Raw genomic sequence first — 26902 nt, forward strand, 5'->3', positions numbered from 1 at the left:
CCATTTTGTTTTTTCTAAATCAAAATAGCCCGCGAATATTTAAGCAACGCAACGTTAAAGCATGGATAAAGAATGCGCGTGAGGAAATTTGTTTTCACTCTACAGGATCGGCAACTCCCTATCTCGAACGACAGCTTATTCTGTATATACTCTGTTACAACATCGGTTGTCAGCACGCGTAAAGCAAGGTCTCTATGTAATCTAGCCTTGCGCGTGCTGACAAGAGACAAAAAACTTCAGGATATTTTAAACGATTTTAAATCCTGAAGATCCTGAAGTTTTTTGTCTCTTGACAGCACGTACAAAGCTACGTTACATAGAAACCTAGCTTTGCGCGTGCTGACAACCGATGTTGTAACAGAGTATATACAGAATAAGCTGTCGTTCGAGATAGGTAGTTGCCGATCCTATAGCGTGAAAACAAATTTCCTTACGCGCATTCTTCATCCATGGTCAGACTTTACCAAATAAATTACTTCGAGGAAATCAATTACGAAATTTTGAATAATTTTAATTACATTAAAAGAAATATTTTATACAACGAAATAAATTAAAACTACAAAAATATAGGAATAAAACGTAACTTGTTCCCAATAAGACCTTTGGCACTCTATTCTTTTTTTTTTTTCTCTTAAGTGGTAAATTAAATCTAAATTAAATCAAAACTAGTCAAATTTTAATGTACACTGACTGACTAAATAAAGAATATCTTTTCTGGAAGAAAAAATTATTAGGTTTAATAAAATAATAATATTAATAAAACTGGTCCCCTTAACGAAAACAAAATGAAAGTTAATGTTTTGTTTCAACTATACATAAAAAATAATAAAGAGTTCGCCACAGTTTAGATATAAAAAAAAGCTAGAATAAACTAAGCAGAATCACGCGTATATTGCACAGCGAGTAAAAAAAAAAGAGTCTATGGAATGGAAAAAGAATCCGATTCGACTCTTGTAAATTACAAAATTTATCTAAACAGTTACTTTAAACAGTAAAATTTATGTTCAATATAAGATATTATACAAAATTCTAGCGCCTTTTTATATTATTAGTATAATTACTGAATATCTCAAAACAATTATCATATAATATAATTTTCCTCTCCTCCTATTTTCTTGATTGTTTTATTTTATTTTATTTTAACTTTATATTAATTATTTTTATATAATTTACGCGTAAGAAGGCGGCTATAATTTGGGGCGATTGTTAGTAAGGTTTAAGCAAGTAGTCCACTAAGCCTTGCGTAACCGTATCGTTAACGTTTTAAGTTCGTAAATCATCCGAAAGAGGGCGCCCATTACCTAAGTCCAAAAGCGTCGTTTAAGAAACGTTATCAGATGGCGTTCTGTTCGTATTTGGATACGTGACGTGACATTAGTGACGTGACATTACCTTAACGATACCGTTTCACAAGGCTTCGTGGACTACTTGCTTTACTCCAAAAACGTTTTGTGCCGCTTCAAACTTCATCTATATACATTTGGGGTCTTCATATCCCTATCTCTCTTATTTTTTTTTTTTTTAAAGGGATGTACAATCCGTTATGTATGGGCGGGGCCTATATCAAACTTATCTTCCATCAAATATAGCTCTACTGAGCATGCGTGAAGTTCGTAGCATTATCAGTGCATTGGGAATGGGCATCTACCGTAGAAACAGACGTTCAAGCAGACGACAGCCTAATCACTACTCCAGGAAATAGTAACACTACTACTAAAAAATATAGTTCTTGAGTCTTATAGACACGCCCATACATAACGGATTGTACATCCCTTTAAGATATAGTTTTGTAGTAAATATTTATAGCACCAAAAATATATAGCTGATCTTATTTAATGGAAACATTTTAACATTAAGGCACTTATTGGGGTGATTACAGGAGATTAGCATATACAATAAAAACATATTTACAAGGTAAAAATACACATTACGGTAGGTATAGGTATAGGTAGACACAAGCCAGGATATCGGATATCAAAGGCACATATGTTTTATATTCATTTTTAAATAAGAAAATATGTTGTTTTTTTGTTTATTTGTTTGTTTTTGTTTGTGTTTTCGATTTTTGGATGATATAATTAATAACTATTGCTATATTATCTACAAAATTTGTGCCCACCTTGTCCTTAAAGATCCATTTCATCCATTGTCCTGGATAACCTAATATTTTCTTGTTTTCTTCTCTGACTTCTACGAACCGCGTCGGCTCTACGATAAGGCTCATTTTTAAGACCTGAAGATTAAAAAAATGATTCCATTCATTTAGAGCCGCGAAATTAGGGTCTTCTCCTTTAAATTAGCGGTCTTATTCCTGATCAGCGCCACCTACCCATAGCGGTGACTTTGAGAACTACTGTAATCGGCAAGCCAACCAGATGTCGCTAAAATCTGGTGACGTCATTTTTGGTAAAACCCCGAGAGTGCCCGTCAGTGACGTCACCAGATTTTAGCGACATCTGATTGGCTTTCCGATTACAGTAGTTCTCAAAGTCGCCGCTATAGGTAGGTGGCGCTGATCAGGAATAAGGGTAATTAAGCGTCACGTACCTAATAGGATGTCTTCCAATGCCCCATTATAAACTTCATCTTGTTTTAACAATCTTTTCTCTTTAACCAATTTTGTTTTACTCTTCAACTCACTTATAACCGCGTCTTGCTGCGTGTAAATTTATGAGTAAAATTATCGTAAAGTATATTTGGTTTGCTCTTTCCATACGGGAAGACACACACACACAAAAAAAAAATAAATGAAAATGGCGGCAGTACTGTTCAGCTCAGAAAGACGTTTGGTCTGAGAAATTTACAAGTGAAATGAGCAAGTACCTGATTATTGTTTTTCTGTTGGTTTAAAGAGTTTTTCTTGGCAACATTTTCAGGCGGTGTTCTTTGAGCCTCGAGAGCGGCTTTTTCCTGTTTTCTCCTAACTTCATTTTCTTGTTCCGCTAGCTGTATGTAACAATAAGGGATTGGGGCTCATCTCGTGAAAAAATTAGTTAAATCATGAATCTATATAACTATGAATATACAGCTCTATCATATGCCCCTTCTATCATGTCGATTTGGTTTGGGTGTTACCCTCCTAGCTTTGACGCGTTTTGCGTAGCTCTAATAGCCAATCACGAGACGAGAGGAAGTGACGTTTCGAATTTACACACCCCCGGACTCCCCCTCCCTTCTCCCGCTCCTATCACCAAAGAGGAGAAAAATATTTACTAGCAGACACGTGACTGATGTCTTCTTTCGCTAAGCCCCGTCCAAACCTTATCGAGAGGTTAGACAGCGTAACGCAACTGTATATTCATAGTTATATAGATTCATGGTTAAATTAACATTTTTCTGCAAAGAAACTGACCTTAAAGGCTTTAGCGAAACGTAAAAACGTAGTAAAGAATGTATTTGCAGGAACTGTTCTAGCACTTTCACCAAAATAAGCTACACAATCAGCGTATAATTCTTGCGCTTGTTTGTTATCAGTTTGTAACTTTTTCAGTTTTTCTTCCGATGTTGCTAGAAATTCTTTTAAAACGCTAGCGTCTTTGGCGTCTTTTCTAAGAGCCATTTCTTTCTTGCAGAGTTCCATACCCTTTTCTAGTTCGTGAATGTCAGTCATGACGTTTTCAAGAGACACTAATAGTAGTAAAAACTAGTAAGAAAACTAGTCATCTTTTAATAGTACTCCCTATCATACCAGAGGAAGCCTTTTCCAAGAACCTTAATTCAGAATCAAAATTTGATATTTCGGGAATTTTTCGATTTACAGTTTCCACAATGAAGTGGAGTAGAGAAAATTTTCTATCCGAGGATTTTGTATCAGCCAACTTTTATCATAAAAAAAAAAAAATTGTTCGATGGTTGATTGAAGGATCATCTTGTGTGTTAATTAGTTCTAATTTCCTAACAAACACTGACCATGTCTAAAGACTGAAGTTTAAATCCGTAAGCCGGGCCTCGTTTAGAACTATTCATATAATTTCCAAACGCTAGAATTACTTCTAAAACTTTCCTTATTTTTTTGGAATTTTTGACAGATCTTGAAGCCGTTATCACAGCATTGATTTGCTAATAAACGAACGAGATTAAAACTGAATTAACCATCACTACTTTCATTAAAAGATGAAACAGTAACTCTTATCAAGAAGTTATATCAGTATCTCAGAGAGAAGGTATAAGATGCCTTTGTATTCGCGCGAGGCCATAGTCCCAGTCCCCCTTTCAAAATAAAAGGGGGGACGTAAAAGGAGGCGCCGGGCTATTTCGCTACACTCTCCTCAGTCGGAAAATATGACTGTAATTTTCGTCATTCGCGTCGTCGCGCTGACGTCAGTTTTCAAGAACCAATGAGATGCTGGTTGTAATTTAGAGACGGGGATTGACTGCGGACAGGCTACGTTTGGACTGGAGATAAAGCTGGAAATCTGGCGAATTTATACCTTCTCTCTGAGATACTAGATATAACTTCTTGCTCTTATCAAAACACTCTTAAAGCGCGATAAATGGGAAAACTATCCATTGTAGAACCCCTAAAACTTACTGGAGTTATGAGTTGTATATTCTCTTGGAAAGTGGCAATATAGCTCATAATATTTAGCTTTTGTTGTAGCCTTTCCACTTTTGTTAGCTATTGAGAAAGTATTGTCATTAAATATTAAATAATACGAAAATAATAAAATATACTATAATCGCGATTAAAAAATTAATCTAACTTGAAGTAGGAACTTATCCTCATCAGTTAGAGCATCAATAGGCTTTCTATCGCGCTCATACTCTTTGTAGGCTTTCATCTATGAAAGAGATTATTGGCGTAAGCTAAACACCTAATTCATTCGCATCGACAGTTCAAACCGACATACCTCAGCGTCATTTGGTACCATTCTCAAAAGAATTTCGACATAATCCTGGGAGACAGTTTTTAAATCTAACGCGTTAATGGCTCTAACAACAGATTCACAAGGAAGTTCAACCTTCCTCCTTGATATCGCCATATTTCTAAGTCTATTATGTTCCAATAATGTTACTTTCTCGGGAACTTTAAACCGTTTACTACTATTTATGTCATCGGTACGATCGGCAAACGCTCCTTGGGAACCGAGTTTAAAATTCTCCTCAAACGATGCGAAGTCAATAATCTAAAGTAACGAATGAACATGGTCACCTAAAAATATGTATTTTGTATGTAACTAGACTAACATTGTAAAGTTTTTCCTCATCAAGTTCACTAAATATTGTTCCTTTAACTTGATTTGGTTTCAGGGCGATCCAATTTAACGTAGGAAGTTTGTATTTTGTTTGGAACTTCTTTTTGATTGTCATGGCTAAAAAAATGATAACAACAACCCGTTGAAGGAAATAATTGAATACGATTCGTCAACACGAAGTTTAATACCATCTAGAGGTGATTGCATTAGCCCGGGTGGTGGTGGAGGTGCGACGATATTTTTCAAATTATTATTCATCATTAACATCGGTGGGGGTGGAGGGGGAGGTGGTAATTGACTCGCAACAGTTATTGCTGGAGGTGGAGGAGGGGGTGGCGGTGGGGCAACCGCCACCACTGGCGTTTTTATTTCCGTCGTTTCTTTATTGCCACCCAAAGATGCAATTGTAGCACCTCGTGGAAGACTAGCGCTTAGGTGTTCAAGTTCCTGTATCTTTGACTCTAATAAACTTTGCCGGTGTTTAGATTCCTCCTCTTTCATTGTTACAACTTTTCTAAGCGTGTTCAATTCTTCGTCTGTTCTTACTCTAAGCTCCTGTTGATAAATTTAAAGATATGTATCGTTCCCTCAAATCAAACTCTGTTCAATCTAACATACATTCAAATCATTGTTTTCCCTCCTAAGATTTTCGCATTCGGATTCTAATTCTACTAATCGCGCCATGAACTCGTTTTCCATTTGTTGGTATTGTTCGTGTTCCTATTTTGTCGACAAAATCAATGTAAATCCCACATCTATCACTTATATCCAAGTTTTCCCCGCAATTTACCCTTGAAAGCTGTTCTTGTAGTTCCGCATTTTGGTCTATAAAGCTATTCTTCGTTTCAGAATCTTCCATTAACGCGGCTACATCGAAAACATTATCTAAATACGCCGATATCTGAACTTGAAGTTCTTCGCTTTCACACGTTCTTAATCTTTCTAAATAAGCGTCAAGACCCAATTGGGTGAATTCATATTGGAGATGAACTCGGAAGTTCATATCTTCCACGGAATGAACTACAATATTTATAAATTGCATACAAGCAACCTAAAGACAATTTTACATTAACCGAAATGTACTTCGAGTAGTACAAAACCTCCCGAACAGTTTACCATAAAATCTATATTAAACAACTCGTAGTTTTGAAAATGAACCATCAATGTTTCAAACCTATGCCTCTCTCCACATTGATCTTTAAAGTTGTCAAAAGCATTAAGAATGATTTCATGACCACCATTTACTAAACAAATAGCGGCTAGAAGCTCCAGTACAAGAGCTTTCGTTCTGTTTTCGATAAAAAAAAAACACGTATTACACTGAATACATTTTAAGAAACAATGTTGTAACGTCAGAAGACAGAAACGAACCTTAAACTTTTGTGATTCAGACTAAGTGCTATGCAATTGATGGCTTGTGTATGTTCGATAACCATATTAAACCCATACTACAATAATAAAACAAATTCGGTTAATAAATACAATTAGTTAAAAAAAACTGCTGTACTAAAGCATTCACGCAAAAACTGCACAAAAAGCAGTTAAGACCGGCACTAGCTTTATATTTATTATAGCATTTAGTTGAAAAATGAGCGAAGTATGGTAGACCAAGCCCAAAGAAACCAATGCATTATTGAAACACGAAAAGAAGGTGAAGGATTGGATATACCTTATTATTCATAATCGCTCTAAGACACATGATACAGAGATGAACATCATCTCGAGCTTCGCCCATGTTTAACTTGGCAAAATGTTTGGCTGATTGACGAGCTTTCGGAGATCCCATATCTAAAGATGGTCGAGAAAGAGTGCCGGTATTTGTTGTACCTGGACTTATATTAATCGCGTCACCGTTTTCACTGGAACTTGACGCTCTTTCGTGCCTACAAGGGAAAAATATCTCCGCCATTACTTGGTAAAAAAAATACTGCCAGAAATGTTTTGTATGATGTAGTTCCAACGCAAATCTTCAAAATATGATAAGATTCGGTCAAACTCTCCGCAGTCACGAATTTAATTTCGCATCAGTGTACATACCAGACAGAGACAACATCTGAATGGTTGTCAAAACTAATGCCCCTTACCAAAAGGTATCGTGTCAACACAACATACCTAATAATAACAAGTCTAAATGATAGATAATCCACCAAGACATCTAATCCTTTATTCTCATCGTTAAGAAATTCTTTTACCCATCTAAAAACACGACAGGATAGAAGCATAAATTAGAACTCTTCAGACTTTTCAGGTGAAATTACGTATTGAAATATATCGAAATACTAACTCTATATTATTAGTTCTTAAAGATATTTCCAATTCTCTTAACATTTGCGTAGATGTTGTGTCACCTAACGTTCTTCTCCTCTGTTTAAATACGTAACAATATAATTAACTAAGATTCGGCAATGGTAGCGATTTAAATTAATATTATTGCATTCAAAAACGTCTCCGAAAAAATTAAAACAAAATGTACAATAAAATAAAACAAAATACCGCGAATAAAGCCGTACAAAAACACACGCATTTTATCGCGATAAATGTAAGTAAACCAAACCGCTCAAAGTGTATAACAATAAATATTAAGTGTCAGTTACGAAAATATTTATAAATTTCGGGATAATCAATGTTAAGTGTATAAAAACGGTTTAAAAAATAAACAAAATCTCATTCAACATTGTACTGGAAACGAAAACTAGTGCAATATTAATTTCCTGCATGCTGGGAATTAACAAAATCGTGGTGAAATAGTACGATAACACACCCGAGGGGCTAGTCACTCTGAGCATTCGGTGTTCACGCTGTACTGTAAAAGAGATTACACTTAGATCTTTTAAATCTTTGTGCAGGGAATCCGAGGGAGTGATTAGCCCCTCGTTTACACTTTTCATTTATCACTTCAACGTACATTTGCGCTTACCAAATTCACATAGTTTTGAACGAGCTAAATACGTAAGAAAAATTCCGTTTAAATGTATGAATAATTTAAAAAAAACAAACGTTATTTATAACGTTTCATCGTTGAAAATGACGAATACATTTTTTATTTATTAAAAGATATTTCTTTAGAATTGTAGAATTGTAAATTTGACTACTGTAAAGTTTTGTTTAGACCACAGTCACGCTATGATGGATAAGTTTTAACGTCTACTTCTTTCAACGTCTTGAAATATTAAGACTACATCTTATAATAGTACTCTCCATTTAGTAAATTCTTTTACAAACGAATCAAAAAAACCCGTACTCTAAAAAGAATTATATAATAAAGGAACTGTTCATTTCCTTACCCTCGAACTTCGAGACGCTTTCGGATCTAAATAGGTTCGTAATTTCCTCAAATAAAATGATGGAAGTTCTTTCGCCATTACACGTTCCTAAATAATAAATATCAATTTAAATTAGGCATGTATTTCTCATTAGATCTACAAATTAACCTTGAAATAACAGTTCAAATAAAAAAATAGTTCAATTAAAATTTTCAATTCCGGGTTTTTTTTTATTGTAATTAGTTTTATTAAATAATTAGCGTAATCTATAGCCATTGCACCCAATATTATTAAAAGGGGAAATACATTAAAAATAGTGCCTAGGGGAAAAATAACTTCTTGGATCGCTTAGTATATTTCTAATTGGTTTTATAATCATGTCTTCAAACTGAAAAAAAAATGTCAGTATCTGATACTTCAGGCATTCCATCTATTTTGTTCTCTCATCTACTTTTTCTAGTCTATGTCCATTAAAGGGATAGAATCAAGGATTTCCGACTAGTACAAGATGAGGGCAGTTTTAGGTTAAAAAATGTGCCTAAAATTATGTGTGCCAAAAAAAAAATCGAATTAAACCGTTTAAAATTAAGAAAAGTACGTTAGATATTTTGAAATTCAAACTAGCCGCGAATACCACCCAACTTGTTTTGTTACCCTAGTGACGTTGCTAACGTCCACTGATTCATTGGTTGTTTGGAAATAGGAGTATATAGGTAGCTCTAGATCACTGTATAGTAGCTTTTCTCCTTCACTGGGGAAGCGGCGCATATTCGAGAAGACATTTGTAAACATAATTCTGATTTATCATGTTTATTATCCTTTGTTTCCTTAACTCTTGGTTACGTTGTAGAGTTGGGATGATAGAGATTTGTCAAAATAGTTACGGGTAATGGCCAAAACACCTCATTTTTGCGCTATTTTGGCAAAGGCTTAGCTTCCATGAAAAATACTAATTTGGCGAAAATGCAAAATGCACAATAGTATGAAAACTACTTTTAGGTGTAAATCTACTATATTTCCGTGTGAGAGGAGGCTAGCGGGGTAATGTAGGTGGTTCGCTCGTGTTTTTGCCGAACGACTGTAGAGGGAGCAGTGATGGGAGCGGCGCCGAAAACTAATTCTTTTAAACATTAATTAAAAATAGTTAAGTTATTAAAACTATCAATATATATATATTTTTGAAAACGTAATTTTAGGTTCTATCTGATTTAAAAAAATGAAAGCTTTTCGTTTGTAGTCAAAAGATTGATTCTATCCCTTTAAGACTGTTTTAAGTATTTTTATAGCATAAGCTTAATTTTTTAATTGCGAGGGATGAGGCCCTAAAATCCAGTTTTTAATAATACCAATTGAATTCATTAAATAGTCGAGGTTTTTTTACCTGATCACAAATCATATCCCATTTTTTCTCATTGTCATATTGTTTCAAAACTTTCGCTTTGTCTGGCGGTAGATCTACAGCAGCCTGTAAATAAAAATACAAGTATATTAGGCCTATAGTTTGTTGCATCAAATTTCAAATTCAATCGTAACCTCCAAAGGCATATATTATACGCTTCATAAACCGTATAGATATTATCAAACATGTCGTAATGTAACAATTCATTCAATCCTAACGTTATTATATCAAAATAATAATAATGGTGTTTCTTTGAAGAATTTTAAATTCTTTTTTTCAAAGATGTTGATCGAGTAGGTTGGGGAGGTTCGAAAAAGGTGCATGCATATTCAATGGAGGCTATAAAAAGGAGTATATATTTTTTCTTTTTATCTATGAGAGATCATGAACGCAATCTTGAAATCTCCGCACGTCTTGGGGCACGTTACATTAAATAATATGTCTAAAAGGTTTTTGGCACGATGAAAAAAAAAAAAAAAGTAAGAAAAAGGTCCGTTCGTATTTTTTATTTTTGGTAAGTAAGAAATCTTTTGTGCCGATGGCATATCTCTCTTAAAAAGAAAGAATGAAACGGGTAAACATTCTCGACCTCGTATTTCTATAACCCTAAAAGGATCGAAGAAGAAGTCCAAGTCATTAGTGGCAAGGTAAGAACTTAAGGTATGAATAAATTAAAAACCTAACAGAACAACAAATGTCTTTCATTAGAAATAAATGATACGGAAGTAGAACTAAAAATGCTCATATATTGGTTTAAACTATGTAGAAAAATCTCATAAAATAAAATGGACTTTACTATGAAAAGAGGAAATTAATTAGAACATAATATACAAAAGACCCCGATCTACGCGATTTCAGTGTCTAATTAAAATGTGATCTCGATAAAACGGCTGAATTTTGATAAATTTGATGGTAAATTATACAAAAACTTCGACCAAGTCAAAACATAGAAGATATTATAGGACCTTTCATACGATAATATAAGATGGGTTCAAAAATATAGGATTTTATAGGAATTATAGGGCCATAACAAAATGCTGCGTGGAGGCTGATGCTTAGCTCATAACTTTGGTTTAATATCTTTTTAATTTCGTAATAATTATAGTTATGCAAATCCATTTTGAATCATTGAAAAGGAAGGAACCAGTAAAAATACAGAAAAGCGTGGAGGTGATAAAATTTAGCAGACAAAAACAAACGAACAGACAGACTGACTCTATTTCACCGGATGAAATATGGGGATAATTACTTTCGTGGCGATTTAAAATTACGAAGCGCGAAGACCCAATTTTTATAATGATTGGAAAGTTAGGCGCCCATTAATCACGCTCCATTGAACAGCCATCCGTGAATAATTACTCATTTAGAGAAAGCGCAGAAAGCGAAAATTATTCTATACATTTCCCCTAATTAAAAAAAACCCTAACAAAATAAACGAAGTAACGGTCACAATTTAACAAAACAGCGTGAAAAAAGTCACATTTCCTGCGCTGTTATAATTGATAAACTAAATAATTGATAAGAATAATGGTTAACTTCTCTAAGATTATATCTTATTTCCCCGAACAAGAAAACTATATTTAATATGTTAATTAGGTCAGGTTGCTTTGCTTTATTTTGTTTAGCGGTTTGTTACTATTCTCGGAAACTGCCCAATTTTACTTAACGAACACTAAACAAGTCGAGAAATTTCAAAATAGACATATTAGCTATACAAAATTACGTCACCAACACAAATGAATAAATTACTACGTCAAAATTTAAAATGTAATTAAAAACTTCGAATAAGTTCGACGATTACGAATATCTAAATTGAACTAAACAGCGCTAAACTTTCTTGGTGAACGAAAATCCCTTTCCATTTAACCAATAAAACACTAATTAGGCATTGCTAAAGCTAAAATCCTCTATTAAGTTCCTGAACTTGAAAAATCACTCGCGCCCACTAATTACGAAGGATGTGGGCCCCCAACACTTACATATTTCAGTTATTCAACTTAGCGACGTTAACAAAATGGGTGGGAGTTTACAAATTTTGGTAAAAATATAAATGCCTTTTAGATCTAGTATAGAATTACAGCGAGAGACGACGTAATGGGGCCCAGGCTAGCTAATTAAGGCGTTTACTTTCAGTCACACACACAAGAAGAAACGGCGCCGAAAATATTATTAAAATATTAAGATGATAATTTTAGACATTGAAAAGGAGTAGTGTAATGTTTCTTTCTATAGTCTTTGAGCGGCTAAAAAAAGGGTCTAAACGGGTATACACTTAAAAAAAAACAAGATATTAACAGCTGCTAGGGTATAAAAATCAGTCAAAGTTCAGGGGAAATTTAGAAGAATGACTCCCTAACACCCATAAAGTCATTTCCTATTAATAATTATGCGTAATTTATATATAAATTATTTTATTTTATTATCAGAGAGGTCCTGAAGTACGAAGAAGATTCGTAAGAGTGTAGGAAAAAAAATTACCCAATTTTAAAGGGAGAGTGAGAGAGTTGCCAATTTTGTAAATTCCCTAAAATACAAATTTCATTAGTTAATTCTTATCTTAACACCATAAACGTGGATTCCATAGATTAGAAGTAACATATTTTTTCTTACAACATGCTTTTTTTTCCTTCTCTCAAGCTTCTCAAAGGGTTCATCTCATCCAGACCTTCATAGGCGTAAACCGGATTCCCAAAAAATATTTCTCAACTTCTCTCCCAAAAATATTTAAATTTTTTTTTTAAATCCTTGGTGGGCCAACTAACTAGAAAAGAGTATATACAGGGTGTCCTAACTCGAAACCAGTGGTGCGGACGGCAATGTCATACAATATTTTCGACTTAAAATCGCCTTCAAGGCCGACTTCCAACGAAAAGGGTTCGAGACTAACAATGAAACGACTGTGCCGATTTTCGAATCCCCGCTGGATCAAAAGTTGGAAGGGTTCTAGCTAACTAAAAGCCGTGCAATGTGGTTCTAGCGAACTGAAGATCTTTTACCCCAGCGTGGATTCGAAAATTGGCATTGTTAGTCTCGATGCTAGGTTTTAAGTTCGCTAGAGCCCTTTTCGTTGGAAGTCGGCCTTTAATTTATGGCAAACTTATCAGAAACACCCTGTATACTTCAACAAGCATTTCATCCCATATTTCTAGACTGAACTGTTGTTACACACTCGACGTGTGGGTGTGAGTTTTGTTACATTTGGTTTATCTTTATAAAAACAGTTAATAAGTTGAAAAACGGCATTTTATTTCTATGACGCCATCGAATTTCAACTTCACCGGATTAAATAAAAAAAGAGAGATATAGAGGGAGGGAGACCTTGGTTTACATTTGATTCAAGAAAATCGAGACTTCAACGAGGGGGTAGGGATAGAAAACGATTACTAGGATTATTTTTAACGTGTGTGTACTGGTAATAAAAAATTAAGTGTTATTAAAGTGTTAAAGATTTAAAAATCGAAGACAGATTTGACCTAAAAAAAGACTATATATAGTTTCTGATACGGCACAACTTTACTTATACCAAGAAGAGATATCTAGTTTATTAGGGAGAAGGTATAAATTAGCGCCACATTTCCAGCTTTATCTTCAGTCCAAACGTAGGTCCGGAGTTAATCCCCGCCTCTAAATTACAACCAGCATCTCGTTGGTTCTTGAAAACTCAGGTCAGCGCGACGCGAATGACGAAAATTACGTATTTTCCGACTGAGGAGAGGCGAAATAGCCCGGCCTCCTTTTACGTCCCCCCCCCCCTTGTATTTTGAAAGGGGGACTGAGACTATGGCGCGCGAATACTAAGGCATCTTATACCTTCTCCCTAATAAACTAGATATCACTTCTTGATTCTACAAAAGGCGCGATTGCATCGTTCTCTAAGCATAAGTGCAGAACCATAAACCTAACCTAACTAGTCAAGTCTTCGATTAATTAACTGAATTATCTTAAAGATCTGATTAATTGCCGCATTCGGATTCCAACCTTACACCAGAACTTGAAGACATGGCCATTTTAATACTTGTATGAAACCCGAGTCAAAACGGTCCACGTTTCATAATGAAAACGTTCAATAAATTACATTACATTTTTGGATGGTGGTATAAGATACGGGTTTATACGGTACTAAAAGATACTCGAGGGTCCTCTTTAAAGGGGTGGTGACCTTAAAAGAGGCGTCCCTTTTTAGTTAATTATAATCATAATAATGAGGACAATAGATCTGTGTACGAGTGTAGAAGATTATCGTTAAGAAGTTCGTGACTAATATTTTAGCTTCTTCCGTTTTTATTACAACAAGTCTCTAAACATTCCCATGAATATATAGCTACAAAATATCTAAAACAAAGGCTCTCTCCCATCCCTCTTTCTCTTCTCTGAATTATAATTATATATTCGTGTCACACTTGAATATATTCGGAATATAATAATATTATTACAATACAGATAAAAGTTGGAACCTCTAAGGAAGATAAAACATCTGGAAATGAGAAGAGAGAGACGATCGTTAGGGACGGCTGTTTTCGACAAGGCTCTATTTCATTAATAGTTGATAACTTGAAGCCGTCTTATTTGCAAGCGTAGAAACTTACGTATACATTTTTGGACTGAAAGAGTTCATATTTGCGTTATTCAATAATGCTAAGGCCTAAATAGAACTTACAACAGTCTCTTATTCCCTTTGCAAAAGTATGACCTCAGTGAGGATTTAACAATGGAAATCTCTCTCAAAATGACTCGAATGCAGAATTATATAAAAATATCGAATACGATTACATAAGGCAAACTTAAGGACAACCCATCTTTATTTTGCCCGTTTTTTGGGTCACAAAGGTTCTTGGGGAACAGAATTTCCGATATATTTTTTCACCAATATTTCACATGGTTTCTTCATTTTCACGTTATCTTAAAAAAAAATTAAGTTTACGATTCAAACAAATGCAAATCGGTTCAGGAATCGAATTATTACTAAAATCTACAAACAAAACGGAGTAGGATTGGAATATTAGAACAGTCTAGTGAATGAATGAATGAATGAAAGAACTCGGGAAGGAAGTTTGAGGTTTGGAGAGAGGCAAATGCGCTGTTGAAAATATTCACCCCCGAGGTTCCAAGTTATTTGTACGTGATGTTGATGGATATTTGTGTAGCGTCAGTCAGTCAGTTTATAGCGGCGAGGAAAGGGTTAAATTTATTCGGTGTGGGGGTGGTGATGAATTTTGCCAAGATGAAAAAAGAACGACGGATGAAATAAGGGGGAACGTCCGGCTGTTCAACTTAGTTCGGAACAGCTCTACCGAGGAATAAAGAGTTGAACTTGACACTAACCAGGCCAAAAATAAAATGCATTTTTTCCCGTCGACTAGCTTCTTTATCAATCACGATTGCAGTTGTACTGCCTGGGAAAAACATTTCATTGGGAGAATATAAAAATATATATATTTTTTTTTCGCATCAGCGACTTTTTTTATTACAGATCAAGAAAGTGGATAAGGAATTTTTTTACGAGTTGAATTTGATAATACCTTATATATTTTTTAAAAATAGGTAAGTACATGCATGCAGGGTGCATAGAGCTAACGGTGTATTCCCATTTGACAAAAATATCACTACAAATGATACGAACTATCACTCCTCACACACATCTAAGTTCTGGATTGCCACGAAATTTCAGATTCAAATTCCCTAACTTTTAAAGGTTTTACCTGACCTTTAAAATTGTAATCCTTTATTATTATTTTTTTCATTAATAAATTAAATTAAAATGAATTATGATTATTTATAACAAGTTATTATCAAACTAATATGTTTATCATTACGCTATCTTTTCCTCCACTATTTCCATAATATCATTTATTTTCCTGCAAAAATATAATAATATTCCATTGGGATTTCCATATTTTTGGACAAATCATAAATTTTCCTCTATCCTCTATCTCTATTACTGCAGACAGACAGAAGTCCATACATACACCTTAACCGCGTCTCTACAACGAAAACGCAAATTATTTATACCCACTAGGGGATAGGAGGAAAGATAATTTGTTGAAAACCCACGAAAAAAATGAGATGGAATAACCCAAAAATCGCTAAATGTCAAAATAATGACTTTACCTTACCGAAATCAAGAGAACTTGGGTCATTACTCGTTAAGTCTAGCCGGGCTTTACAAACGTATTTTTACAAGCTTATTCGAAGTAATTTACTGGGAGTTACGGACCCCACCCCATCAACCCAATTACAAGATGAATTGTTACTAAAGCAAGGCCTAACACACGTCAACGAAAAGAACCATACACCCCCGCTTCATCACAAATTAGAAACTCGCAGTAAAAAAAGAACACTACGTTCATTAGTCAAGAGAGAAAGAAAGAGTGTCGTCAATTAGCGTAAACGCGGTGTAAAAATATCTTGACCATACATTGTCCTAAGCCTTTGCTAGAGTTGCAGTAAATGGAGAAATTCAGGGTTTCCATTCCCAAGCAGGATGTCTTGCAGATTAAAATTATTCTTCCTAGAAAAAGAGTGGCAAAAATAAGATTGTTCGAGGGTTCTAGAAAAGTTGAGGCTCGAATTTATTAATAAAGTGAATTAATAAAAAAAATGGAGTATTGATAAGAGAATCTCGAGTTCACTAACAAAACCAGTCTATCTTACATATCGAAATAGATAAGACTTCTAAGATAAGAAGGGTATAACAACGTATTTATTAAATGGAACGAGAGGGCTTGAAATTTGCCTGAAATGAAAAGATAAAAATCCGGGTATTATGATAACAACTCCTAAGAGGAAGGAACAGCCCTAACATTAAAGAAGTTTCCATCAATATAAACACAGCCCTTAAATATGGAAAAATTCCATTATACTATAAAGAACGAACAAAACAAAAATTCTAAAGGTTGCCCTGCAGTTTTGAAATAGTCCTATTGCACGTGCAAAGGTTCAAGGATAAGTAAATACAAGCTATTGAGGACGGGTTTTTGACCCAAACCACGCTGTACTTAACAGCTAGTTTGAACTAAATTTACATAAAATTCTACCATAAAATATTCCACTGCTTGAGCGGCTTGGTTTTCCCAAAAACTCCAACAGAAATATCGGTATGTTATAGAGTATAGAAAGCTTAAACCCACAACGATCCCATTTCCTGCCCTTTTCCTATTAAAACTGAACTCCTCCCAAAACCAACCATCCAATTTGTCGAAACTACGAAGCTCCTCCGATAGCACGCTGGGAAAATAAAGGATAAGATACTATAGTCTTTTCAGGGGGTAAAACCCCCAGTTTACCGGACAAATTAAGGGTGAAATAGATGATGGGGTGAAGAAGAAGAGAGAAGGGTAACTCGGGAGTTAAGCCCTCTTCCTTATCCAGTGGATGGTTTCCATGGTAACCGACAGACTAGAGCTACAGGAACGTTTCTGCAGTTGAATTTACGATCACTCTATTCCATCCGACAGTTAGGAAAAGGGGTTCTCCCTTACATCAGAACGAACACAGGGTAAAAGCGCGGGAAAAGTCACCTCGTCAGCGATAACGATATACGGATGGTGATGGAACGACCGTGATGCCTATGCCTAGCCAGACTTTGATACATGTACTACAAAGTTTCCCACCCAACCTCGAAAAATTGCTATCATAAGGAGTTTATGAGAATGAGTTTATTCAACTTGAATTTTTTTCTTTACTGAGCTGGAATGATTTAATATAGTGCCAACTGTCACTTTTGGGTAATAAAAGTTAGCGTTAAGGCGTCCAGAATTGGATATAGACGTTCGATTTTCGCGATTGCACGCCAGGATAAAATAACTGTATCACATTGACGAATATGTCGACGCTCTAATCAACTAGACATAAAATGATTGACACAAACAAAACAACGTGGTCAGAATGCAAGAAGAAAGCTTATCACGTCGAGGCTACTGAATTAGCGTCAAAGAAACAGTACGTGAACGTGAATGTCAACGTCTGGAAATAGAGAACCCAACGAACGTAATAAACTTTGGCCTCTCTGTCCAATGAAAGGAGGGAATATTCCATAAAACAGAGGCAGGGTTCATAGACGTTTTGGAAAACCGAAATTTTCCGAACTCGCTACTTTGTAAGAGACCGTTTCGATGATACTACGAGGGAAAGACAAGGGGGTAAAACTTTGCCTTTCATCCCGTTTTTTGGTCTTTTGTCCCCCTACCCCTTTTCTGAGTCGAAAAGGTCTATAACAACCAGAGAGGGGGTTTTAAGTCCTACAGAATCCTCTTACTCAAGAAATTTTAAAAATCCATGGACGCTCACACACAACAATTTCTTTCCCTGACATTTTCAGGTTTGTACGAACCCTGAAAGGAAAACCATCTGAACGCAAACTTCCCGTCTGCTAACTAGACTAATACAATGGCTAATCGCTTATAAATACGCGGATGATGGAAGGGTAGCGGAGGACGGACGGAAGTTGGGTCGTCGTTCATTTTCAATAAGGGGTTGGTTGTTTTGAAATATTCATGCGCAACTGGCAACAGGAGGGTGGTCCAGACTTCCAAGCAAAAGGGAAACTCACTAAACTACACTACACTACACTTTTCTTTAATCCGGGTGCGATAAGAGTTCGAACAACAAAGGGGCCCTCTTATTTCTTAATATAAAAAAAATATACAGTATTAAGTCACGCTTGTATCACCCTGGTTCGATGGTTTTAGAACTAACTTCAGGGGCATGATCAGATTAAATCCGATCGCGCGCTTGAACGACTCTCAAAACTGAGAGCGTGAAAGATTAAACAAACTTTGAAACAAAGTTCGGCGTCTGATAGGGGATGAACCAGAACAAATCTTGCAAAGAATCAAAACTTGTATCGAAATGAATTCTGGGTAATCGTGCGCCTAAAGAACATCCCCCTGGCCAGACTTATCTGAAGCACCCTGTATAGCAAGACGAGACAAAACATTGAGAGAAACATAACGTGGATGTCTTTCAGTAAGGCTGTAGCAGCCAAAAATGATTAAAAATACAGCAGAAATAATTTTTCCACTGCAGCTAGATCAAAAAGCGATATCTAGTTTTTCTAGGGAGAAGCTATAGATTCACCACATTTCTAGCTTTATCTTTAGTCCAAACGTAGGTCCGGAGTTAATCCCCGTCTCTAAATATTTTCCGACTGAGGAGAGGCGAATAGCCCGGCCTCCTTTTTAACGTCCCCCCTTGTATTTTGAAAGGGGGACTGGGACTGTGGCGCGCGGATACTTAGGCATCTTAACCTTCACCCTAGTAAACTAGATATCGCTTCTTGGCTAGATTCCTTGACTTCTCCAGGCTACATTTTACCAAAGATTAAAACATCTAAATCAAAAGGAATGTTATTGGTAATTGTGTAATAAATCCGAATCAAATTTTAAGTGTCTATGAACAAAAGAATCTTCGAGAATAAAAGCTATTGAGTCAACGCGACATAAAATTCCTTTCATCGAAAGAAAGGATAATCTTGTGAAACAAACAGTTCAGAAAGTCGCCACGCCAAAATTCGCGTGGGCGCCGACGTGTATTGAAAGAAACACAAATTCAAAAACCCCATAATTATTTCTACGGTTCAATATCCATGGAACAAATCAAAGTCTAGTCTGATAGTGACAACATAAAACTAATAGAAAAAAAAATAGTCGGGTCGAAAAGGGGTAAAAACAACAACTGTATATCGTTCTAAACTTTGATACGTGAAATTTGATTTCAACCCAGAAAAAAAAAAAAAAAAATATCAATTTGAAGTTTGTTTCGAACCCGAAGGAAAGAGAGCGTTTAGCGATGCTCCGTTTAATGTATGATTAGAATTCCGCTTTTATCTCCTTTTAAAAATAACAGTTAGGAATTGTCATAAATTTTACCGCGAATATTGGACCCTGGTTTAGAATTTAGGCGCAAGTAAATAGTAAAACCTACACATACTTCATGTTAATATTTCTTACGAAAAAATTAATAATAATTGAGAAATGAATTACACAAATAAGTCAATAACTAACATTTGATCCGACTATATCACAACACTAATTTCGCTATCTAGGCTTAACTACAACATCCACCTGCTAAATGAATAAATTCCTATAGCGAAAATAGTCCAATAGTAACAACTTTCAACTTTTGTTTTTGGAATCACAAGAGCAAAACGGATAAAACATAATAAAAACGGAAAAAATAAAACAGTTTCCCCCATTTTTTTTTTTTGCTCTTGTGCTATCTCTTTCAAAGATGATACGACTAAAAGTGAGAATTATTTGTCAAGCTTGGTGACATATTTAGAATTCATTTTAATAAGCTACACCTATAGGACAGGCAGGCACCCTGTGTGACTAGCAAATTTGGCGCCAGTATCAAGCGGAGAAGGAAATGGCACTGCTATAGCATAAAGGTCTAAAAGAGAGTCTCTTTTCTTGTCGTCCTCATGGATACAGTTTCAAAATTAAGCGGTAATTAGGTTATAGGAATAATAAATGGACAGATTAGAGTTTGAGTAGGGGTTGTGTGAGAGAAACCGGAACGCATCTGTCCTCAACCCAGTATAAAAAAAATAATTGAAATCTAGGTTGAGTAAAGATTCTAAGGCACAAAAGACAACCAAGCATATATAGGAACATTAATATCAAACTTTTTGGTAGAAACATATTAAACCGAAACTATAGAAACTTCTCCACATTCTCCTAATTCTTATAGGATCAAAACAGAAATTCTGAGTGTTATAACCTAAGTTCTACAGGGTTTTTCTGATAAGTCTGGAAATCATAAATTAAGGAGGATGTTCTTTGGTTGCACGATTTTGAGTCGCAAATGTAACTTCTATCTCCATTTTGCCACAAGGGCCACTGTTTTTGTGTTAAGATTTGAGTATTTTACGGACGACCCCTTAAATTTAATTAATAAACTGCTAATTTAATTAAGGGTTATGCCTAAAGCACTCGAAGCATAACTTTGACGACAAAATGTCACAGAAGATTGTCTACTCAAAATCGCCCAAAGAATATCCCCCTTCCTAAACTTATGCCAAACTTATCAGAAACACCCTACATGTGCTGCTTGTATCCCGGCCCTCTCTCTCTCCATCCCATATAGACACTTCCGCTTTGGACTGTCTGAACAAGTCAGAACTCTGGATTTATACACGCTATGGGGAATTCCAGGAGCAACTGATAGCTCTACTCTATGTGTCTTCCCGTTCCAAAGACCCCCTTCCTTTATTTGAGGTTACAACAATCGTGGCTCTAGTAATTAAGGAAAATGACACATTTTCCCCATCCCCATAGCGCAAATACTAATTAAACCTTCACTTCACTTCACTCCACTTAATAACCTAATTCCCTGCTAATAATAAGTAACTTCGGTGTTAATCTACGTCTGATGGGGTATTCTTTCTAGGTAGAAAAATAATTCTAGAGAGAAAAGAGAGAGACCCTTCAATTCTTTTACGATCTCTCGTCTCTTTCTCTCTCTGGTTCTGCCTTTGGGCGACTACGGCAGGGGTTCAAAAATCAATTTAGGCCTTTTGCCCATTTAAGTCCTAGTCAGCGTGAAACGTTCTTATTCAATGGGGAATATACTTCACTACAAAATACACGCGTCTATCAAGATTAGTGGGACCATACTAGCTAGCTTAGCAAAAGGAGCTATAGCGCTTTTAGAGAACACAGTCGAGAGGACATAGCGGAAGAAATCGCCCAGTCAGGCACAGGGGTTGTTTAATCCCTTAATTGTCTGTCAGGCTAAAGGCTAAGGGTCAAATTGAGCTCGAGAATTAACAGTTTAGTTTTTAGGGTTGTCACAGATTTTCTGTCGATTCACGCTTTTAACATTTGACATAAATTTTCAAACTGCAAGACTTACCAGGTTTTAAACATAGTTTTCTGACTAGAAGGATTCGTACCATTAACACCAGGAGGTCAGGCTAATTGGGGAACAAAATGCATTACCAAATATCCTGGCCTCCCTCCAGGTGTAAATGGTATGACTTCTCCTATAGTGAGAAAACAATGTGTAGGTACTATGTCAGGCCTGCATTTATTTTAATTTTAGGGAATATTATCCAAATTGTGCATGCAGTCTGACGAATCGCTTAACTAGGGAAATAGATAATTTTCACCCCCAACTCTATGAGTCAAGTTACTTAAGTACTGCACCGATTAAAACCTAACTAGTAGGCTTTCCCCGTTGAGTTTTGACTCACAAACGGTTTGCCAACACTGTAGGAACGGCAGAAGTTGTTTACTTGATGTAAAAACCTTACCCTTTAGAATGGTAGGTCATAATATAATAACGTGACGCATGCACGCTCAATTAATAACAAGTCTGACTCAACGTCCAATAAATTGATCTCAGTACCAATCGAAGCCAATAAAACTGTCTAGTGTATTAATTTAACAGTGTCGATTTGACCGGGAACAAACGACAAAACCCTATACTTAACGAGTGTTACAAAATTTACATAGAAAAACAATTTTTAGAAATTTGTAATAAAATCAAATAAATTAAACAAACAAACAAAAAGGTACGGTGCAACTTTTTTGATGCGGAACTGACTCACGCGCTCCGTTGAATTTCATTTCCTAATCGTATAGGTTATAGTAGTTGTATACAACTAGTTTGTGGTATAGTTTTACACGGGGGTGTGGCAGTGGTACGTATTATGGAAAAAGAAAAAACCCGCAAATTATTCTCGCTCGAGGTCATTTCAAAAGCCAAGGGAGGGGTCCTCGATGGAAGACTTATTATCACCTTGAATTACACTATCTAAATATTTTACAAGACTGCATGGTTCAAGATGAGTGTCTTCCAGGTAAAGATGCGGTGCGGGGTTTAACCGCAGTTTAGGTAGGTTTAAACAACAAGGGATAACACCTTGGGTTCTAGTAAACACTCATCTTGAAAAAACGGCGCGTTATGAAAGCGAAAGGAAAGCTGGAAGGAAGGAATGGATGGTTTACATCGTAACGGGGCGTGGGTCTTTCTGCCGGTCTTACACTATTCCAAACACATTCGCGTCATTATAGAAACGGAACAGGGCAATCTAGAAGAATCACCGGGCCACCCTCTAATACGTATTTCTAGAAGAATGGTTACGGCAGGTAGGACTCGCGTCAAACTAAAACTACAACCCAAAAAAATCGTTCCCGTAAAGATAATCGCCTAAAGAACATTCACTGAAGCTGCGGGGAAAGTTATCAAGTGATGGTGAAATGATGTAAAACGAGAAAAAATGTCACGTTTTGGGACATGTATTATGGCAGTTTCAATATCACTTTGGATTGGAACTTAAGAAACGACCCTGACTATGGTGGATTGAGACACGACATGATATAGCCGAAATTTAAATCTTCTCAATTCAATTCAATAGAAGACCACCCGTAAAATAACTGAACTGTGGCGATTTAGGTTGAAATAAATTCAGAAAAAAAGAACTGAAGTACCCATTAGAAATGATTGACCGTGGAATTTCCGTTGGGTATGGTAAATCTAGACCGATCTAGACGGGGTACAGAGCTAATACGAATAAAGGGAATTCCAACTGTCACAGAGAGATAAATATGTACAGTTCCATACAGCACAGTCAGACAGACATAAAAGTACAAGTACAGTTGGTATACCCAGTAAGATAACGTCTGGAAGCACTTTGCTTTTGCCTCTACCGTTCGTTTCAACACTTATTGTTGGGTTGGTTGGCTGAGACTCGAATTGACGTAGGGGGAACATTACGATATTTTTTTTGAAAGAAAATAAGAACGTCAAATACGCAAATGGCCCTTGAGTGTGTTGGGGGGAAATCTCTTGTAGGCGGATATGATGATTGTGTGTTTGCGCTCGGTACCATACTGGCCATGACGCTTTTAGGTCCTAAGTTAACGCGTGGGTTAATATATTTTTTTTAAATCATTAGAAATACACTAAAACGAAGTTAAATACGACTTCATACGGATGAAAATTAATTCCCAAGACGTTTATAGGCAAAATTGAAAATTTACTATTTATTTGTAGAGGAAATTTGTAGGAATTTAATTAAAATTAATTATTGAATATTTGGAAAAAGGGTGACCCTGTGAACTTCAGGTTACTCAGTTAATTTGAAAAGTGTGCACCTAACGAAAGTATATTAATTTCGTTTTTCGTTTTGTAACTTCCAGTTAATTAACAAATGATTTATTCATTTTTCATGGATGGGAAAAAAAAACTTCCCGGCGATGTTTTTTTTTTTTAAACTTATTCCAAGTTCACCAAATCATTTAAATTTTAAAAATATACAAAAAATTCTCTGAATTAGGGAAATATTGCGTGTTAACACATACCGACAAAGTTTATTGACAGTTCCTAATTTCAATTCGAATTCGCGTTATTCAGTTGGCCTAACCTTTTTCCCCATCTCCGTCTCGTAAACCGGAAAACATTTATTGTTATACAGAAATTCTTTATTTCGTTTGGGTTAAAATATAAAAAGAAATTATTGTATCATAAATGCCCTTTTAACATGAGATGACATATTACGTTATCCATCAAAAAAGGAGGCGTGGCTCATTTCGATTTATTAAACGAGGAAGTAACGAGGTTTTAATGTAAGTGTTAGCGATTCTTGAAAGAAATGGTGTAGGATAACCCCAAAAAACGTTTGTAGGAATAAAATAAACCATTTGTTTCAAAGTTGCTGATGTTCCCAAAGGGGAGAGGGGCCAGAAAAAAACACATAACGGGGTCATTCTTGTCCCATATTATTTAACACCAGACCAGGGGCATCACGTGACTGTCAAAAACAACATTTACATCACACTAAGCGCGTAATAACTTTTTGTACTCAAGCCAAGTAAGAGTTTCGTCATAGACTAATTTAAAATAAAAATAAAGGCGTTTTCAAGCCACAAGCGTAGGGTGCTAAGCCTAATTTTTACGACTTTGTTCGGGAAAAAAAAAATTTTTAAATGAGGGATGGATGGTGGTAAGAGCGTGCCACAACCGCAGTCCAACAACTGACAGGGTCATCGAGGGCGAACAGGGGGACATAATCGTGAAAATCTCTCGTCCGTGAAAATGGTCGAATGGGTCCATACAAAAATAAAACGCGCGTGTCTGATATACGTCACGAAAATAAAAGGAAAAAAGGTCACGGAGATCCACGCTGAAAAGGTCAACATTTTTTTTTTCAACAGCCTAATCCGAGTAATCTCTTTACCCTAGCACTCTGCAACTTGGCAGATGTTCATAAAATTTTGTTGTATTTTTCTTTTAATGGTTGTTTTGTGAAATTTTAGGCCTAAATCGGGATTTTATATTTTTAAAAGACCTTTTAAATACAAAGTCTAGCTTTTTAAATACCAGATTATTTTAGAATTATTGCAAACTCTACAAGAAATTGCTTATTTGCGTCGTAATTATTCAATTTTCTTTTTTATTTTACTCCTTATTGCTCCGATAAGACTGTAATTACCTAATCTAAATCCAAAGTCTGAAATCACGGAATTATTAACATATATGACGTCATGTTACTGTAACAAGTAACTATCTTCTAGCTTCTACTACCGAGATTTATTTTATGAAACTTGTCCTTTTAAATATTCGCGTATCCTTTCATAAATTACTCGGGGCCTCAACTCACGCATCAACTCGACTTTAAACTTAAACCTTACACCACGAATGATTGCCGTACCTTTTAAAATTCGATTTAGGGTACAATAAAAAGCGATTTTAATTACGAAGTCTCAACGCGCATCGTGCTGAAGATTTGCTCAATTAAATTTCTTTCATGGCGCGAAAAGAAAGGACTAGAGAAGAGATTAAAATTCCTTCACGTAATTTAGAAAGCGTACGTAAGAGAGAAGCTAAACAATGAAGCTTCTTTCCGCTCTTTTTCTGTTAGAAAATTAGAGTTTTTTTATCGTGCCTGTATGCCTGAATAAACTTTTAGCCTTTTAAAAGAGAAGAACAAAACACTAGCTAGGCCTAAAGACAAAAAATATATTTCACAGCGATGGGGGGTGTTAAGAGTCATTCCACAGGGCGGATCTTCTTGGGATGTTCTTTGAGCCCCCTGGTGTATTCCAACCTCACCCCCTACTCTCTTCCTCAGGCTGTCAGATGAGATCATGAGTGCCAAAGTTCTCCCCCCACGCGTCTTTATCTATTTGGCCTACGCCAAAGAAGCCGCCGCTATAGAAAAAGCTATTTTCTTACAGCAGTTTGTCTTATTTCCCTATAAATCGTTAGCTCTTTGTAAGTGCTAAGCCTACTTTCTTTGGCTTTAATACTAATCCAAAAATAGGGCAGTCTCTGCAAGGCTAACAAGAGAGTCAAGAGTAACCGCGATTTCACCACTTCCCAACCCCCTCGCATCCGGATGGCAAGACAGTACACTCAAAACAACCCCCGAAAAGAACCCCAACATGATGACGGCGATTTCCCTACAACGCCAAATTTCACCAATTTTAAGCTTAAATTAGTTTAAAACTATTTTGTAATGAAGCAAAAAGGACGTATCGATATTATGCAACAAGTCATTTACACACCCTGATGACACCATATTTCCGCTGCGAGCCCTTATCCTTCTTTTAAAAGTTCCTAAACTTTTAAGCCTAATCCAAGGGAGGGTTAAGAGGATTATTGTGAATTAGGATTAAGCCTTGGCTTCATAATAATCTTTAAGCAGTGTAAACGCGTACTGGTTTTCAAAAATTAACACCATAACAAAAAGAAATATAACATTACCAAAACTTTTGTGAACCTCCTTTCTAGTTCGTTCGGCTCTGGCATCGGCATCTTATCCAACGGCGTGTGTTTGTTCCGCAAAGAATCAGCCTTGGATGGGCTGGAACTTTCCATATTCCCCATTTCCGATAAAATCACTAATGACAACGACGCGAAGCCTACAACTTTCGATTAATTAGAGGTTAAATCACGCTAAAATCCTCATTAAAATTCGATTTAATCCGTATTAATCCACTTGTAACACACACATTTGACTGACGCATGTCGCCAACACGCTCTGACTGAAAAAGTTGGCGCGACTGAGCTGCCGCCGCTACAGAAACTCGTTTCGCGCA

At 35.9% G+C, this 26902-nt stretch overlaps 1 protein-coding gene across 1 annotated transcript; it reads right to left on the reverse strand.

Moving 5' to 3' along the window:
* Nucleotides 1-486: 486 nt before the first annotated feature.
* On the reverse strand, nucleotides 487-26870 carry Frl (formin-like protein). Its single transcript, XM_089842972.1, has 21 exons — nucleotides 26568-26870; nucleotides 9840-9923; nucleotides 8480-8566; nucleotides 7480-7559; nucleotides 7308-7391; nucleotides 6865-7078; nucleotides 6567-6643; nucleotides 6312-6483; nucleotides 5986-6246; nucleotides 5814-5915; nucleotides 5384-5750; nucleotides 5188-5312; nucleotides 4851-5126; nucleotides 4704-4781; nucleotides 4532-4618; nucleotides 3910-4059; nucleotides 3689-3818; nucleotides 3353-3627; nucleotides 2824-2946; nucleotides 2548-2656; nucleotides 487-2233 (listed from the first exon to the last, which is right to left on the reverse strand). The coding sequence occupies exons 1-21, from the start codon at nucleotides 26688-26690 to the stop codon at nucleotides 2127-2129; spliced, it is 3111 nt and encodes a 1036-aa protein (XP_089699098.1). The 5' UTR covers nucleotides 26691-26870; the 3' UTR covers nucleotides 487-2126.
* Nucleotides 26871-26902: the final 32 nt, after the last annotated feature.

Source organism: Phalangium opilio, unplaced genomic scaffold (assembly GCF_054372755.1).
Source record: "Phalangium opilio isolate 3A_F unplaced genomic scaffold, DU_Popi_V2 ptg000070l_1, whole genome shotgun sequence".
In the NCBI taxonomy this organism is placed as follows: Eukaryota; Metazoa; Arthropoda; class Arachnida; order Opiliones; family Phalangiidae; genus Phalangium; species Phalangium opilio.

Bases quoted from the DNA above. Each gene is read 5' to 3' on its own strand.
- Frl (XM_089842972.1), bottom strand. From the start codon at position 26,690: ATGGGGAATATGGAAAGTTCCAGCCCATCCAAGGCTGATTCTTTGCGG. The intron at 3,819-3,909 runs GTCAGTGTTTGT...TTATGATAAAAG, and splicing joins AACTTCAGTCTTTAGACATG to TTGGCTGATACAAAATCCTC. The intron at 2,234-2,547 runs GTACGTGACGCT...TTTAATCTTCAG, and splicing joins ATTGGAAGACATCCTATTAG to GTCTTAAAAATGAGCCTTAT.